General features: G+C 47.7%; 1 protein-coding gene across 1 annotated transcript in view; it reads right to left on the bottom strand.

Annotated features, from left to right (window-relative positions):
• MYLK4 (myosin light chain kinase family member 4) overlaps positions 1-17,343 on the bottom strand; it is an 89,161-nt gene that overhangs the window by 1,759 nt on the left and 70,059 nt on the right. The window contains exons 6-13 of the mRNA XM_049715428.1: positions 14,034-14,127; positions 13,851-13,960; positions 12,820-12,961; positions 9,229-9,299; positions 8,327-8,455; positions 7,598-7,750; positions 4,836-4,914; positions 1,357-1,428 (exon numbers count right to left, since the gene is read on the bottom strand). Coding sequence (XP_049571385.1) covers positions 1,381-1,428; positions 4,836-4,914; positions 7,598-7,750; positions 8,327-8,455; positions 9,229-9,299; positions 12,820-12,961; positions 13,851-13,960; positions 14,034-14,127 — 826 coding nt within the window. The 3' untranslated portion in view covers positions 1,357-1,380. The remainder of the gene's footprint in view (positions 1-1,356; positions 1,429-4,835; positions 4,915-7,597; positions 7,751-8,326; positions 8,456-9,228; positions 9,300-12,819; positions 12,962-13,850; positions 13,961-14,033; positions 14,128-17,343) is intronic.

Genomic DNA, 17,343 nt, shown 5'->3' with positions numbered 1-17,343 from the left:
TGGTCAACCCTTGGGGTTTGTGGTCGCCCCTTGGGGTTTGTGGTCGCTGGGGACAAAGCTGCCTCTGGGAGGGACGGGGGGGAGAGAGAAGGACCGACCAGGCCCAGCTGTGTGTGGACACCAGGGCTCCCGGCTCACAGCGAGGCCGGGCTGTAGCTCATCCCAGGCCCCGGGGCGCGGGGCGCCCTTGTCCACACTGTCACCAGACACAAAACGACTTCCTCCTGTGCCCAAACCCTGAGGCCTTGCTATTCTGGACAGACAAGAATGGTCTCTGTATGTAGAAGGCAAAAGCATCCCTGCTGACTGCTCATCAGTGTCTAAACAAGCGACAGAATCCTCAGTAAGTGGCCCTCATACCAAAGGCTGAACGCTTGCCTCATGCTGGCTCGTGACTTTTACGATGATTTACTGAATGATTTCTGCTCTACCCGATCTTATTCTACCACAGATTCGAGGCAGCTTACAAGAATACATACAGTCAAACAGACAAAAAAAGCCTCAGGACCAGAGTAGATATGAATCAGAATCAGAGATTAAGGTGAGTGGGCAGCGAGAACGCAGCCTCACAGGCGCGAGTCCAGCAGAGATGCTGACGCCAAGCTGCACAGCCGGCCGTGGCCCTGCTGCCCGAGGAGCTGGCTGGCTGGGGGTGAATGTCTCCCGCACCGGATGCAAACGCGGGGATTTCTAAGTCCTCTGTAATAAGTACACTTCCCTAGGCCTCTCCTTTAGGCCATAAATCAGGCCATTTATTGATGTAACAGAAGATATTCACATGTAAAACTCTCTCTTTGAATAATTCGGACAAAATTCTAAGCAGGGCAGAGGCTTTGCATGAAGAGGTGGGGTCTTGGGGTCCCAGAGTGGGTCCAGACCCGGAGGCAGCTCAGGGGGGAAAAGAAGCGTGAGCTTTGGGGTAGGATCTCGCTCTACCACTGACTAGGGGCGTGGTCTTGGGGGGTTAATCCTAGGTTTTCCCATCTCTACAAAGAAGGTATTATTTCCCCTGATCTCACACGGCTGTTGCAAAGACTCCCAAGGACCGCTTCTGTGCAGGAGTTACTTCCTGAGCACCTACTGTGTGCCAGGCCCTGGTCTCTGGGCTTTTCTCGGATGATCTCATTGGAGCCACTCAACAAGCATAGGAAGTGAGACTACTTCTGGACCACAAATCTGGAACCGGAGGTTTCTGCACTAGAAAATGGCAGACGGGGTGCAAACAGAGCTGCCCGGTTTCAGGGTCTCCCCAGAGGAAACGCTGCCCCACTTCCCACCCAGTCAGATGGCCCTCCCCTCCCCTCCCCTCCCCTCCCTAGGCTCAAACGCCTCTTCAGGAAAAGGCCTGAGACCAACCTTTCAAGAGGGCGCCTCCGGGGACTATTTGGCCACCAGGTCCTGGGCGTCAGAGCAGCAATTCTTCCTCTTCTAGGGAAACCAAGAAGTGAGTTTCGAGAAGGATTAGAACCTTTCATCAGCTCCTGACTTGAGATCTGACAACACCTGAAGAGGCAGTGACTTGTCACCGGGTAGGTCCTGCCCTTGCAGAGACGTCCCTGGAGGCTGAACGGCTGACGGCCTCTTTCAGACGCACCAACCGGCCCCGAGTCCAGCTCGAGGGCGTCCCCACTCTCCCCTAAAGCTCCGTCATCACCACCCTCCCTCTCAGAGTCACAGACAAAGAGCTTTGTACCTCATGACACTTGACTTTTACACGTGTGTGTTTTGTCAAAACTCGTGTCGACAAATGCTCACTTCGACAAAGCACAGAAGTCAAGACAGACTGACCAAAGGGTGAGTCAGACACGGACAGTCAGACACGGACACTGCTTTTCCCGGATGTTCTCAAATCCAGCTGACAAGATTTAAGTGCCAGGGCAGAGTCCTGAGAGGACGGAGAGAGCGTCCCCAGTTTGGGGCTTGAGAAGGCCGTCCTGGAGGAGGTGGCAGTGACAGTGGGCCTCAGACACTGGCTGGGGTTCGGGCTGATCCGGAAGGAGCCGTGGGGATAGGGCTGGGAGCCTGACCTCGGGGTTCACTGGGGCCCGAACTGCTGGGTGTGTGTGTTCATGGTGCACGAGGGGAAAGACTGGAAGAGTTCCTGATCAGGGAATCGTATAATCAGAGCTGTAATTAATGAAGTGATGATTTGGTGAATTAGAGAAGAGAGTGGGCGGAGGTTGAATATCAGCTCCAACGTTATCTTATTAGCTCACTGAATGGGAAGAAGGACGAGAGCTGAGGCAGGTGCACGGGGGCGCGGAAGGGAAAGGTGGAAGGTCATTAGCTCTGGGAGGAAAGAATCACGTCGCCTTTGTTCAGTTTTCCTTCCTCTGGCCACAAAGCATGGAATACAGGAGGTGCTAGCTAAGTTCTCACAGATTTGCAGTGAGGCTCTGCTCCGTCCCAGGTGAGAGCTGTTTCTGATGGAAGATGGGTTACGTGTGGATGGTGACACAGAGCAAAGGTGGGAACCTCAGTCTTGTAAGCGTAACAGAGAAGACAGAGAACTCCAGGGCCTCAGCGTCTAAGAAGGAAAATCCTTCCTAAATTCACTGACCACAGTCACGCGCAGCAGTTCCGAAACAGGAAGTGCTTTTAAGCACGAAATACTTAAAAGGGATAAAAGTTTATTAAGAAAACTTTTAAAAATAGAATTTAGATTTAAATAGTTGGGTAAGCGTTAGCTTTTCAACATAGAGTTGAATTCTGATTCTATAGAACATAGAACCAAGATGATTCCAGAAATGAGTCTTCTGGGAAAAATTAGTCTCAATATTTCACTGAAGAATAAACTATATTGAGCTTGGGTGTTGGCCTTCAGGAACAGCAACGATGTCCTACAAGGATGGTTCCAGCATCGTCACAGCAGGATGGCAGAGTGGGGACCCTCGTCCGACTCCCGAGCCTGCTGCCTGCGTGGGATGCTGGATGAGCCCCTAACCCTGTCCTCGGCGGCCTCATCCACATAACGGGGATGATAACAGCGCCCATTTCGGAGGCTTGGCCTGGGGACCAAATGAGCTAATTTTCATAAAGCAGTTAGAATGGTGCCTGGCACGGCGCTGTATAATTATAACTTTCATGGAAACTAACTGGACTTATACAATGGAATTTTTCAAAAGTCCTCACTGTTCTTGAAATGTCTGTTCACCTTAGGCACCGGCAGTTGGATAGAGTAACAGAAAGGGGATTTTTGTTGTCGTTGTCATTATATGGTTTAAAAAATATTTTTAAACACTTTTAAACTGTATAATGTCATTAATTATCTGCTGTGGTTTCCATATTGTCGACCACGTCAAAGTGTATTTGGACACCAATAAGCTTGGATAAAAATACATCAGTGGAAAATTGGCCCAGAATAGGTTGGTAACCCTAATAAGCAGGTTACGCAGTCTGGGTGAGGCACCTGCTAGGGAATAAGCCTATTTTTACTTGACATCAGTACCAATTATCAAGGAAAGGTATATTCAGACACAAAGAAAACTTACTACCCATGCTGAATTTAGAAGTGAAGTTAATTTCAATAAAAACTGGATGTGGAAAAAGTGAGTACTGGGAGCACAGTCATCCCAGGGTTCTGGTCAGTGGAAAAGCTCCATTCCGAAGCCCCAGGGGGTGCAGGAGCAAAGGTGGAGGAAAGGAGAGTGTATCAGGCACATCCGGCACCAGGACACGACAGCAGCTGTCCCAGCTGCTACTCACGCCAGGCCCGCGTCCCCAGAGAGGCCTGACGGCCTGTGTTCTTGCCCCGTTGACCACCCTGAGTATTCAGCAAAGTTACTTAAACGTTACACATCTGCTTCTGTGTTATTGGTGTATTCCACAGAATCTGGATGGAGATGGTCTGAAGGGGGCTGTGACAGTAATTCAGGTGACAGGTGTCCCGGACAAGATAACCACTCAGACGGAGAGGATTGTACAGATTCCAGAAATAATTGGGGGAAATCACGTATAGAAACTTGGAAATAAACTACAGATGAGATGAGGGGATTGAGGGAGAGGAAGGAAGCAAAGAGATGCTCTGGGGTCCAGTTGAGGCCATTCGGGGGAGGTGCCGCTCTGGGAGGATGGTTGAGAATGAGGTGAGGGCGGGGCGGGGCGGGGTGAGTTCCGTTTAGAGCTGAGAACATCCGCGTGGAAATGCCCAGCGCACAGGTGGCTGTTCGGATCTGAAGCTTAGGAAAGGAATCTGCGCTGAAGAGGCAGATGAGGAAGTTGGGGTGTAAACAGTAATTAAGGCAAAGAGAGCCCATGGGGACTCCATTCAAGAACTGCCCACAGGGCACCGCTCAGTTACTCTGAACGTACACCCCAAGCCCCTTCATTTAGTCTTTGGTAAGAGTCTTGAGTACTTGTATTCATCTCTTGACCAAGCTGAATATTGCAGGGTTTTGCCACCCGAAGCAGACTAAACCAGGTAAGCACAGAAGCTGGAATTCTGAGTTGTGTTTGAAGGAGAATATTTACCTTGAATGTACATTAACACGTGTTCTCCAAAGCTTTACGTGTTTATAGACCCTAGGCTATATGCGGGCATGGGCACAGTTACAGTGATACAATTCACTGTGTAATGGATACAGTAATTAAATAATAAATGTAACAAATAGTTCTGCTGAAAATAATGCTCTACTAAACAATGTAATTAGCATTCATTAGAAACATAAATTGCTCAATAAACACATTTTAAGCAATTTAACACTTTAGCACAAGATTTGAAGCCCAAGAGAAATTAATTAGAGAGAACTTCACTCGAGGCTAAGGTGCCTCTAGCATCTGCTTGTCAGCAGACTGAAGCCGACTGGAAAAGAGGGGAAGCTGGGAGCCACGGTTACCTGCGCGTTGAGCCTGGAGCGGAGCGTGTGATCCGACAGCCAAGGGTGCTTGAGGGCTTCACTCGCGCTTATCCTCCAACTAAAGGGAAACGCAGGGGGTTATTGTATCCCCTGCGTTTGGATCCTCCCCTTCCACCCAAGGCTCTGAACGAGATAGAAATGTATCTCTCTCTCACATGATAGTCTAGGGCTGGCCTGGTTCCAGGCTCCAAACACGGCAAAAGAGACCTCGGCTCTGACCACTGCCTTTGGGAGACCAGATGGCCGAATGTCCAGGACAAAGCAAGGCAGATAATTCAGAATTCTTGTTCATAACTGAACATTTATCTTCAGATAGAAGTAACCATTCTTGATGGAATGTCTGAGCTTCATAAATTGAACTTCTATCAGTCAGATGAAGAATCAACATATATTTATTAATATAAGACAAAATTCTACTATGATTCTTGATGATTGCAAAAGCAATGTATGTGTCAAAACTTTTGAATAATATGTATTGTTAATGTTTGAATTAAGTTTTGAGAGTCAAATAAATGGAGAAGTAGATGGAACGTCAATGTAAGTATCGAGAGAGAGCGTATATTAGAAAGTCTTGAGCCAACAAAGGTTTATACAATTAAAAAATATATGAGGAAGAATCATAAAGATTATATATCATAATTTTAAGCTTTGTAAACCTGTTTTGTGTACTAATGTTTATCACATTAAACAAAATAAGCTTTCAAACTTAAAAATTATGAGTGAGTGCAATAATCTGAAGTCTGCTTCTGAAACAGTATCAAGAAAGTAGTTTCAAGCCGTCATGAAGTTCAGTCTATAGAATTGCTTCAATAAAATTGCTTCATTAGACACCAAATATTAAATATAAGAAGAGGATGTAATGGAAAAGAATCTGAAAAAGAATATATATGTATAACTGAATCACTTTGCTGTATACTTGAAACTAACACAGCATTATAAATTAACTACACTTCAATTAAAAAGAAGAAGAGGAGAGAAGCCTTTACTTTAGTCAATGAAGGATAACTTGGTGACAACATCACCAGTAGGACCCTAAATGAATAGATATAATTAAAAAAACAACTCTGGACCTCCATCAACTTCAGTTGGAAGAGTTAGTCTGTTGACTACCATAAATTTTCCATGTTGGACCTCAGAAGCATTCCAACAGATGACAGTGCTAAAAAATTATCCCTGCACTCCAGTGTCAAACTTTCAAGAGCCGACTATTAAAAAGTTAACTATAACATTGTACTAATAATTAAATATTTAATACAATTTCAAGTTTACTTCTGTAGCCCAGAAATTTATTCTATGATAGTAATGGTTGCCATTGGCCTTGGTTTCATTCATGCACTGACTTGAATGCTTAGCCAGTTGTTTTTCTGCCCAAACATGCAATTGTTGCTCTTTAGGTAAAGAACGAAGCCCTCAGACTGAGGGTGGGCAGAGCAAGGGCGCTGGAGCCCCTGAGCCAGCTGGGCGGCTGCTTCCCTGCTCTGAGCCTCAGCTCCCTCATCTGTAAAGTAACTGTGACAGCATCCACATGCCACAGGATCAGCTGGAGGATTAACCAGCTGACACAGAAGAGCACGTGTGTAACACAGGTTCTCAGTAAGCGTGGATTTCTCGGCCTCCAAAGATTTGACGGAGATGACATTTTGCATCTGTTCTCTGCTGGCATTCAGCAATGTACAGACGGCGATGCCGGTTACATCATCAGCGATGCTGGTACAATATACAGACAGTGATGCTGTCTTTCCTTACCTTTCTTGGCTCTAAAGAGCTCTCCGATTGACACTCCAGCCGGGCTAAGCCCTCCTCACCTTTCAGGCTCAGTTCTGGCCCGTGTCAATATACTCCATCTTTAATAAATGTTAACCACATTTCACTGCCTCTTTTAAAATATACCCGTGCCTTCTATTAGCTCGTGACTTAATTAAAGGCAGGGACTGGGCTTTATGCATCTGTTCTCAAAGCCCCAGACATATTTCCTGGCAGCTTGGAGATAGTCAGTGAAGTGCTGCATGAAGGAGTATGTCAGGCTCTGCACCAGACCCGTTACCCCTGCCGTTCCCTGACCCCCATCACCCCCATGGTTCTAAAATGCAAGCCCCTATATTTCAGTATCACTACTCTTCGTCCACTGAAGTTTGAATTATGTGATTTTAGCAGGGCAGAAAAGTAAAAGTCCATGTAATGCATAACAGTTAAGTGCACGGCCTTGTGTTGATCGTCAGCTCTGCCACTTAGCTAGCCGTACGATCTTGGAGTCTCACGCATAGAATATTATTGATAATTTCCACCCATGGGGCTGTGTGGGGTTAAAGAGATAATGTCTGTAAAGCGGTTGGCACAGTCTGGTCCATAGCAGACTCTCAAATGAAATGATCGTCAAGTGTTCACCTACATGGAGCCACATATGCCTCGTAGATGTGAAAGGGATCATGGGAATAACTTGTCCCGAACCCTTCATTTGGAAGGTGAGTGCACAGAGGCCCAGCAAGAGACCCTAACTGCCTTGTTGGAAAAGGCAGAAGGATGGGTTTTTGCAGCCCCATTCAAGCCTCGTGACCACGGCAGTCCCAGATCTCAGGAAACTGGGTCAAGGGCATCAAATTCATTCTAACTACGACTCTGCAGGTGCAACACAGGTGTCACTGAGGGGGTGGTAGTTCTCTGACATGAGTTCTCACAACCCTGGTGGAGCATGCCTCTCTGTTACCCCTACTTCTTTCTGAGCACAGAGTGGATGTGATCACCTCTTCTCCTTGATCAGAAGCTTGGAGATGAACCCCCGGGCCTCCTCCGAGATGTCCTGAAATTCTTCATCCTCCAGATCCCACCTGCAGGCCAGGATGTTGTTCAGGGTCTCGGCGTCGTTATCTCCCAGGAAGGGGGACAAACCGCTGAGTCTGTAAGACACGGAGTCCGGGTTGAGTAGTCTTTAAACACCTTCAAACCCTGTACAGATAAGTTGCCTTCTTGTTTCTGTCCTTTAAAACTGAAAGGAGGCAAATCACCAAGAATTAAGCATCATTTTATAATATGTCTTTGCAATCGAGAAAACGCTATGTCTCCCACCCAACTCCTAACTTAAACAAGGTCACAATGAAGGCGGCAGCTACCCTCAGATATGAATCTCAGAGAAGAGTAAAACTGCCTTTTTAAAGCACTTTACAGCTAGCAAAGTGCTGTCACATCCGCAGACGGCGGCGGTTGTGTTCTTCTAGTTTCTTTGGGGGCACTAGGTGTTGTCCTAGGGTTAGGGTGATTAATGAAGAAGACATCCTTTTACTTTTTCAGGGGATGTACAGGGAAAGAGTTTATTCCTTTCACCCACGGGAGTCAACAGAACCTAGGAAGTATCTGACTATGGAACAGAGTTATTTATTTTCGAAAGACCTAAATTAGGGTTTTTATTCAAAATAGCAAATAGAATATGCGGGGCGATTGAGAACAAGCGTCAGAGGGGCTGGGGGTCCACTTACAGCATGTAAGTGATGACTCCCACGCTCCACATGTCCGTGGAAAAGGAAACAAAATCATAGTTCACAACTTCAGGGGCGAGGAATTCTGGCGTTCCGAAGTTCACCTTCAGCTTCTCTCTGGGTTTGTATCTGAAATTTAGGAGACAGTGCAGAGGAATGGAGAGGGTCAGTCAAAAGTCAAAAAGCACGGAAGTAGAGAGGATGCGGTCTACGAGCAAAAGAACTGTAGCCACACAGCAAATTTAAAGTAAAGAGACGATAAAGGAAATCCCATACTGAAGAGACAGTGTCCACAACTTGTAAAGAAGCTTCCCACTAGAAAGCCTTAATAATCTGAAATAATTGTGAGAAAAGCCACTTAGAATAATTTCGAGCACAAATTATGGAACACGACAAAAGGAGCAGTGATACAGACTGTGACGTGTTGATGGCTTGAACGAGCCTGTTTTAATGAATAAAGAAGATGCGGTAATTTACGACCATTTAATATTTTCACTAATGCGCTGAGGTCCATGCAGAGTCTCTGCTCCCTTAAGAGGCTGGTCTGAGCCAGAATCCTTTGCAATCTTGGTCACACTATTAATTTTTTTAAGTAAATATTCTCTTTACACATGGAACAAATATAAAAGACTAAGACAAACTCTTACAAATCCTGAATTAATGTCTTCAAGTTTAATAACTGCACTGTATTAGGTCTTAATATCCCATATTTTTCTTGCGTGCACTGTGCAAACTCCTAAACGTTCCAATTCCGAAGCCAGCAAGGTAAAGCTGAAACACAACTTTGGTTAATTCTAAATGGGGATATGAAACCAAGGGGTACGTCAGATTTTTCTTTGCAAAGAACGAGCACCACCGTGCTCCCTAACTCAGTTCATACACCTATGTCCAAACTGACATACCTTCTGGCCAATCCAAAGTCAATAATTTTTATTTGTTTAGTATCCCGATTCACACACAGGATGTTCTCAGGCTGCCAGGAGAAAGAGACACATTAGCAATGAAAACAACCATCCTTCACTCAAATTGTCCCTGAACCACAACTAAAAATACAACGATGCTCGGGAAAAGCAGATCAGGCCTTTCCCTCTGGGGCTGGCTTGTCTGCGTGGGTATTTTCTCCTTTAATTATGTGGTGGACAAGGCTGTAGGTCCCTTGCCTAGTCGCCTGGCCCTGCCCGTCCCTCCCCCAGCTCTGCCGCCGACGATCACTCCTGAGTTCAGGCCGAGGCCTCCTGCCTCAGGCCTTTCCAAACGGACTGGTGGGGGCCGTCTCAGCCTTGACATCTGCCCCCTAAAATTATGAAGTATGAATTTCCCCTTCTTGGAGGAATATTTTTCCTGAGGATTTATGAGTTCCAGGAGAAATGGCCTGATTCATTCCACCAGCCACACTGAACATGCACTGTAACGAGAACGGCTCTAACCTCCGGACGTTCCCTTCGCGCTCAGTCTGTGGGAAAGTCATATGTGAAAGGAGGGGCTCCCTCACCCCCGTTCACTCTCCATTCTCAGCAATTCCAGAGTTTTGCTGAGTTTGGTCTCAGTGCCAAAAACCCTTAGCTAAGTGTTCCCTTGGAGTTTGAGTCTGGAAAGACTTTGCCCCGTCAACCGGACAGTCTCAGGGTGACGAGGAGAAAGGTAGGCAGCACTACAGCTCAGTGTTTACAGAATGTCTTACAAGTGTACCTACCTTTGTTAAGATAGAAAAACTGAGGTCTGGGAAAAATAAGGGATTCGTTTTAAAGTCAAGGTCATCCATAAAAGAGAAATAAAGATTTCAAAGAACTGCCTGAAACTTTCAAGCTCTAATTAACCCCAACTCTTCCCTAAGTGCTGGAGGGAAGGGGGAGGTTGGCCAAGTTGCCAAATCCCCAGGATTCATGTCCCATCCTTTAGGTGGGATCATGGCTGCCCCTCCCCTGCCCGTCTAGGTAGAGAAGAGGTTAGAATGAGATCAGAAACTCAGAAACACTTCATGAAATGACCTAGTGTCACCTTGCCAATAATCAATAGTCCATTTGGTCGGGCATAATGTCTTTGGAAGCCTTTTTTCTAAAATATCTCTAAAACAGAAGTCTATAAGAAAAGGCGACTTATGGAAAAGTGGGTGCTATACGAGAAGATTTGGCCTCATGCTTAAATAACTGATCGATCATGTATAAAGCTGTCCGATTGCCAAGGAGCACCGTGACATAAGATATTTGCAGAATGTAAAGAAACAGCTCTGAGGGCGCTTTCAAAAGTTACATTTTTTTTCTAATTATGAAATTAAAGCATATTCATTGAATAAGTTTTGCAAAACACAAAAAATATATAAGGGAGATCATTCTTAAGTCACCTATAATCTCCCCTACATAGTGACAAGCATTCAATACTTTGGGCCCCCTTCCTTCCAAGGAGCTTTCTGGAAGGGATGCCTGACCCTTAATGGTTCATCCAGCTGTCGCTTTTATTATGATCTTTACATACAAGCCACAGCTAAAATTGCCCGTTGCAAGTCCTCAATCAACATTATGAAGCCACATATGGAGTTGTTTGACTTATGACAGGTCAGGTCCTCATTTCAGTTGCCAGTCAAAGCCCTTTAGGGATATGTGTAAGAATATCTACACTCAATGAAAATGCTCCGTGAAAACATGCATTATCAAACCAGCTCATAGCCACGGGCTTTGCTAATGATTTTTAACCTCTGGCTGTGTCATTTTATATATCACTTCCTTCTGGCCTGTGAATGGGAGAGGCAAAAGACATAAATCAAGAGAGTAAGGGAAGCCAAGTTAGAGGAGCAGCAGCCCATGGAAACCTATTTAAGGAAGTTACATTTATTTAGCTCTGCAATCCCTGATGACTTGCAGTAGATGGTATGTTATACAGAATATATATTTTATCTCCCTGTCACGCTGTGCAAACAGGGAAATGAGAAAATGACTGAGCCACACAAGAAGATGCACTTTACGAAATTAGAGCTGGTCGGAGTTATTGGTCCTTCCCTGGTTGTAACTGTGCACCGTCCAATTCTAGGGACTTCATAATGGGAGAGAGAGCGAAAGGAAAGGCTCATTAAATAAGAGGAGAAAGAAGGCTTGGCTCCCCGCTGTTGGCACAGGCTTTCCACTGCTCCCAGGGTGCTGCCCAGCCCCACCCACCCCCTTCTGCCCCTCGCCCTTTTAGCACCTCCCTCTGGCTGCCCTGTATCCCATTCTGCCATAGGTTTCTCCTCTGTGCTCTAGTACGCCTGTAGAAAAACAATCCCTAAAGTCCTCACTTTCCTAAAAGGTTTTAGGAGAGTGCTGGGGATTCTTGGAGAGCTGGAAAGTTTGGCTACAACCAGGAAATTCTGAGTTAGCTAAAATTCTCCCACCTACTCATCCTAATAATGAGAGGATGCAACACGGATGCTGTGATGGTGGTGGTGAGGGTGATGATGGTGGTGATGGTCATGATGGTGGTGGTGGTGGTGATGGTGGTGGTGATGATGGTGATGATGGTGGTGATGGTGATGGTGGTGGTGGTGATGATGGTGATGGTGGTGGTGATGGTGATGGTGGTGGTGGTGATGATGGTGATGGTGGTGGTGATGGTGGTGATGATGGTGATGGTGGTGGTGGTGGTGATGGTGGTGATGATGGTGATGGTGGTGATGGTGGTGGTGATGGTCATGATGATGGTGATGGTAGTGATGATGGTGGTGGTGGTGATGGTGGGGATGATGGTGATGATGGTGATGGTGGTGTTGGTGGTGATGGTGATGGTGGTGGTGATGGTGGTGATGATGGTGATGGTGGTGGTGATGGTCATGATGATGGTGATGGTAGTGATGATGGTGGTGGTGGTGATGGTGGGGATGATGGTGATGATGGTGATGGTGGTGTTGGTGGTGATGGTGATGGTGGTGGTGATGGTGGTGATGATGGTGATGGTGGTGGTGATGGTCATGATGATGGTGATGGTAGTGATGGTGGTGGTGATGATCGTGGTGGTGGTGGTAATGATGGTGATGGTGGTGGTGCTGGTGGTCATGATGGTGGTGGTGGTGATGTTGGTGATGGTGGTGGTGATGGTGGTGGTAGTGGTGGTGTTGGTGGTGATGGTGGTGATGGTGATGGTGGTGATGGTGGTGGTGATGGTCATGATGATGGTGATGGTGGCAATGGTGGTGGTGATGATGGTGATGGTGGTGGCGATGATGAGGGTGGTGGTGGTGGAAACCATCTCCCATGTGAATTCCTTTAACAAAGGCAAGTTACAAGAATCTGAATAGCCGTTCCCTACAGATGGAGACATGCACATATTAGGAGGTGAGAGAAGTTGAGAATGGGGAGATGAGGCTAAGAACCCAGAGTTTCAAATTCCTGAATATGTACCTAGTGACAGGATCCATCCCCCGAGCTGGTGTACAGTACCCAGCAGGGCCCCCTGATCCAAGTCCACTCACTGAGGGGAGGGTTTGGGAAGGGTTTACAGTTCAGATGATGCAAAACACACCCTACCTTCAGGTCTAAGTGGAGGATGTACATCTGATGCATGTGCCTTACCCCCTCACATATCTGCCTGATGAACAGGATGGTATCAAGCTCGGTCAGATTGTAGTTGTCATCAACGATGCGGTCGAAGAGCTCCCCTCCATCCACACTGCAGGGAAAGAGGGGGGCGTCCTGAGTCACGACCTCTTGATGAGCATGTGTTTCTCGTGTCTGAGCCTCTCTGACTCTTCCAACAGGTGTGTGGGCAGCTATGTCTCTACCTTCTCAGTGAGATGCCTCTTACGTTGAAGGCCCTTATTTGAGCCACCATCACTTTCACAGATGGAAAGTCTCAAAGCCCTCTCATCCAGTGGCTACAGCTCTGGGATGGGTCCATCTCTGCTGTTTCCTAACCATATGGAGGATGAAGAGGATGCTAAGAAGTCAGGGAGAGGGATTCCAAATACCACGGGAAGGTTAGACTAATTTCACTGATAAAATGCTTCTATGTGGCTGATGCTGGATATTTTATTATCCAAAATCCCCATCGCACAGTGATAAACAAAACCCCAAACGGGGGCTGGGGTGGGGAAATGATGTGAATCACAAACACCGATTCAGTGTCAGAATGACTCACTCTCTAACTAAACACTTACTACGTTTTTATAAAAGTAATTTGAAACAGAAGCTTCTTAGCCCTACTTGTAAGAGTTTGACATGAACTTTGTATTAGCAATTAGGTCAAAGGTGAGATGCAGTTCAAGAATCACTTTCCTCCAGGTTACCCAGAACAAGAGTTAAGCCGGGGTTTTGACAGCACAGCTTGGAAATAAAGCTAAACCTCTGTTGTCGTCCTGCTACTTATCAACAAAATCTCACATGGAGGCGTCAATTCCCGAGTAATTTCCTTCCCAAAGTGGATGAGATTCTGACACATGCACGTCAGAATCAGGGCGCCCCAGCATGGTCCAGCAGCTCCGAGGCAGGACAGAGCCGCAGCCGCATATAAAGGGGCCCTGGCTGTGTGGGTAGGTTTGGGGCAGTGGCGGGGGACATACTACTCCATGACCAGGACGATGTCGTTCTTAGACTCGAAGGCGTCGTAGAGCTGAACGAGGTTCACGTGGTCCAGCTGGTTCATGACGTTGATCTCGTTCTTCACTTCATCCTGGGAGAGGGAAGGGCTGGTTTAGCGCCGCGAGGACAATGGCCAGGTGGGGTCCACACCGCACAGCCCTCACCTTGTCCTTCATGCCTCTGGTCTTGATGATCTTGGCCGCCAGCTTCAGACCTGTGGCTTTCTCCTCACACTTGTGAACCTGGCCAAAGCGCCCCCTGCCAGAGAAGAGGACGAGGCCCAGCATGAGGGTCTGTCCCCACCAGGGCCCTGCTCCAGTCACTGCCCAGTGGACAATACAGCTGCCCGGCACCCCTCTTTTTGACTTTGAATGAGCAAGCCTGTTATGCACGTGTTGTAGCCAATATCTCCTAGAACAGGGGCTTCCCTGGTGGCGCAGTGGTTGAGAGTCCGCCTGCCGATGCAGGGGACACGGGTTCATGCCCCGGTCCTGGAAGATCCCACATGCCGCGGAGCGGCTGGGCCCGTGAGCCATGGCCGCTGAGCCTGCGCGTCCGGAGCCTGTGCTCCGGGGTGGGAGAGGCCACAGCAGTGAGAGGCCCGCGTACCGCAAAAAATAAAAATAAAAAATCCACTTGCTAATGCAGCGGAGACGGGTTCGAGCTCTGGTCCGGGAGGATCCCACATGCCGTGGAGCAATAAGCCCGTGCGCCACAACTACTGAAGCCCGCGCGCCTAGAGCTCATGCTCCGCAACAAGTGAAGCCACTGCAATGAGGAGCCCCGCTCACTGCAACTAGAGAAAGCCTGCGCACAGCAACGAAGACCCAACGCAGAGAAAAATTAATTAATTAATTAATTTTAAAAAATATCTCCTAGAACACGTCAAGTTCTGATACAGGCCACTGGCATCAGAATTCCCTGGGGGGCTATGTCCCAGCCCTACCCCAGCCCTACTGATACAGGAAGGCCGGGGGAGGCCCCAGAAGCTGCACTTTCATGACGCCCCTTGGGTGGTTCATATGAACCCTAAAATTTGAGAACTTCCGTCACAGAAACAATAGAATCTTTCTGAATACATATGAATGTAACAAGCTAGGCTTCGTAAGCATATGAGTGATACAGGCTGTAGGTCAGGCATACCAGATTACTTTTGGAAACTGCATATAAATAAGAAGTAATAACAAAATTGCATATAGACACATTTAATCAAAATACATATTACATAACCACCTGTGAGATTTTTTGACAGTTTAGCTTGGATATAAATTTAAATATCCTTCTTCTTTTTTTAATAAATTTATTTATTTTATTTAATTTTGGATCTATTGGGTCCTTGTTGCTGCGTGCGGGCTTTCTCTAGTTGTGGCAAGCAGGCTCCTCACTGCGGTGGCTTCTCTCGTTGCGGAGCACGGGCTCTAGGCGCGTGGGCTTCAGTAGTTCTGGCTCGTGGGCTCTAGAGCGCAGGCTCAGTAGTTGTGGCACACGGGCTTCGTTGCTCTGCAGCATGTGGGTCTTCCCGGACCAGGGCTCGAACCCGTGTCCCCTGCATTGGCAGGTGGATTCTTAACCACTGCATCAGCAGGGAAGTCCTAAATATACTTCTTAAGACAGCTTCTTTCAAATATCCTCACACACCAAAGGGCACACTCAGGAACAATCTTCAGATCTGACTTGCTTGCCGTGATGCCTGATTTAGTGAAATAACTGGAACCCACGTGCCTGCCTGTGTCGCGCTGGCCGCATGCAGGAGTGGAAGGAGAGCTCCCCAACGTCGTGGCCAGAAGCCCCCAGCAGAGGAGAGGGCTGCTGCAACAGGGAAGGGGTGGGAGTGGAGGCGAGGGCACCGCATCGCCCCGACTCAGCCACGCTCCCTGAGCAGAAGCAGGTGGGTCCGTGAGCACAGGCGAGCAGGACTTCCATCCCGCCCACCGGCCCAGGCGTGGTCTCTTTCCTGGAGCTCAGGAACCTACAGCCCCAGGCGCTTCCGGTGTGGCTGTTGATTAGGAAAAGGCTTGCTTCTTAATTAGCAGCGGCCCCCAGAGCGGCCTGGCCCAGCGGCCACCCCGTCTGTCTCTCCGGCCTGGTTTATTCTGCAAAGCTTTTGAGGTGACCTCACAGGGTCCCTGCTGGTCCACCAGGCTGATAACGTCATGCTAACTGAACGGGGTGAGCGGGGACTCTAATCCCCCTACAGGCCACGGGGGAGATGAACCCCAGGAAAATTCAGGGGCCTGACACCGCATGCAGGGTCCAGGGATCCTTGCCATGGTGCAATAGCTCTGCCCAGAGTGCAGGATAATTTGCTGCATGTTGACTCTCCTACTACTGAGAAGGAGGGCCACCTGCTGATGACCTCAGTCATCAGACATCTGACTGTGTTCCTCTAACTTACTTACTGAGCCCAGAACAGGGGGTGATGGGCAGCTGGTCCTGCCTGCAGGATGACAAAGAAGAGTCAACGCTGCCCAAAGGGGCAGGAAGGAAACTCTAAGAGTCACTGACAAACCTCGATCAGAAGCGCGCGCAAACCCTGGTGGTTGTTTCAAAGCCACTGCTGCAAATAACTTCTCTCCTTTAGAGAAACAGTCGCTGGCTCGCCACCCAAGCACCCCTTTCCCCCTCAGCCCATCCTCACAGGCCTGAGGGGCCTTCGCCACAATGGATCAGCTGGCCAGCGGAGGAGGAGGAAGTTCATGTGTGTCCGCGTGACAAAGGGCAAAAGGTAAATGGGACTGGAAGAGGGGGGAGGGGCTTTGCAAAATCAACCTCACCCCCAGGACCATAGGCGGGAACGCGCTCTGTAGTAGCCATGCGTGTTTTCCCTGTGTTGGTAAGTAAATTTCTAAATATTTGTATAAATGTTCTGCTTTCCTCTTCCTATTTTACATAGATATGCTGATGGGAGTCAACTGAATAATTTAAGCCTTAAGTTCCAAGATCTCGCAGGGGGATTATTGTGACTGAGGTAGAAGAAGAAGGAACTTCCCCCAGTGACCGACCCGCCCCTGATAGACTTGACTCTTCCTACTTCAGGGAGATGTGGATGTCCTGCCAATAAGTCCTTCTGAGAGGCAAGTAACCGACTGAAATACAGTAATAATAGTAATTCATACGGTAACAGCATAAACGGAAACCAACAATGACAAACACGTGCCATGAGAAATACAGTGTTCGCTCATTTCTACATTCTGTTCCTCGGTTTTCAAGCTTCTAAAACCTTCTGAGGACTCACTCCAGACACGACAGCACAGGAAGTGAAGCAGATGTTAAATGTGGAGGGTAGTCACCACATCAACCTCTCCGGCAACAGTGATGATTTTCAGAAATGGTTAACATCTCTCATCTCTTAAAATGTTTGCTTATGATGCTTCCGGTTCTCTGGTTGAGACTGGCAAACACTTATGAAATTCTCAAGATCCATCTCTTTGTTCACAGCAGCACTATTTACAATAGCCAAGACATGGAAGCAAC

The sequence above is a fragment of the Orcinus orca genome, chromosome 10, assembly GCF_937001465.1.
Source record: "Orcinus orca chromosome 10, mOrcOrc1.1, whole genome shotgun sequence".
NCBI classification, from domain to species: Eukaryota; Metazoa; Chordata; class Mammalia; order Artiodactyla; family Delphinidae; genus Orcinus; species Orcinus orca.
The sequence above is the reverse complement of the archived record's forward strand: the minus strand, read 5'-3'. Positions and strand labels throughout refer to the sequence as shown.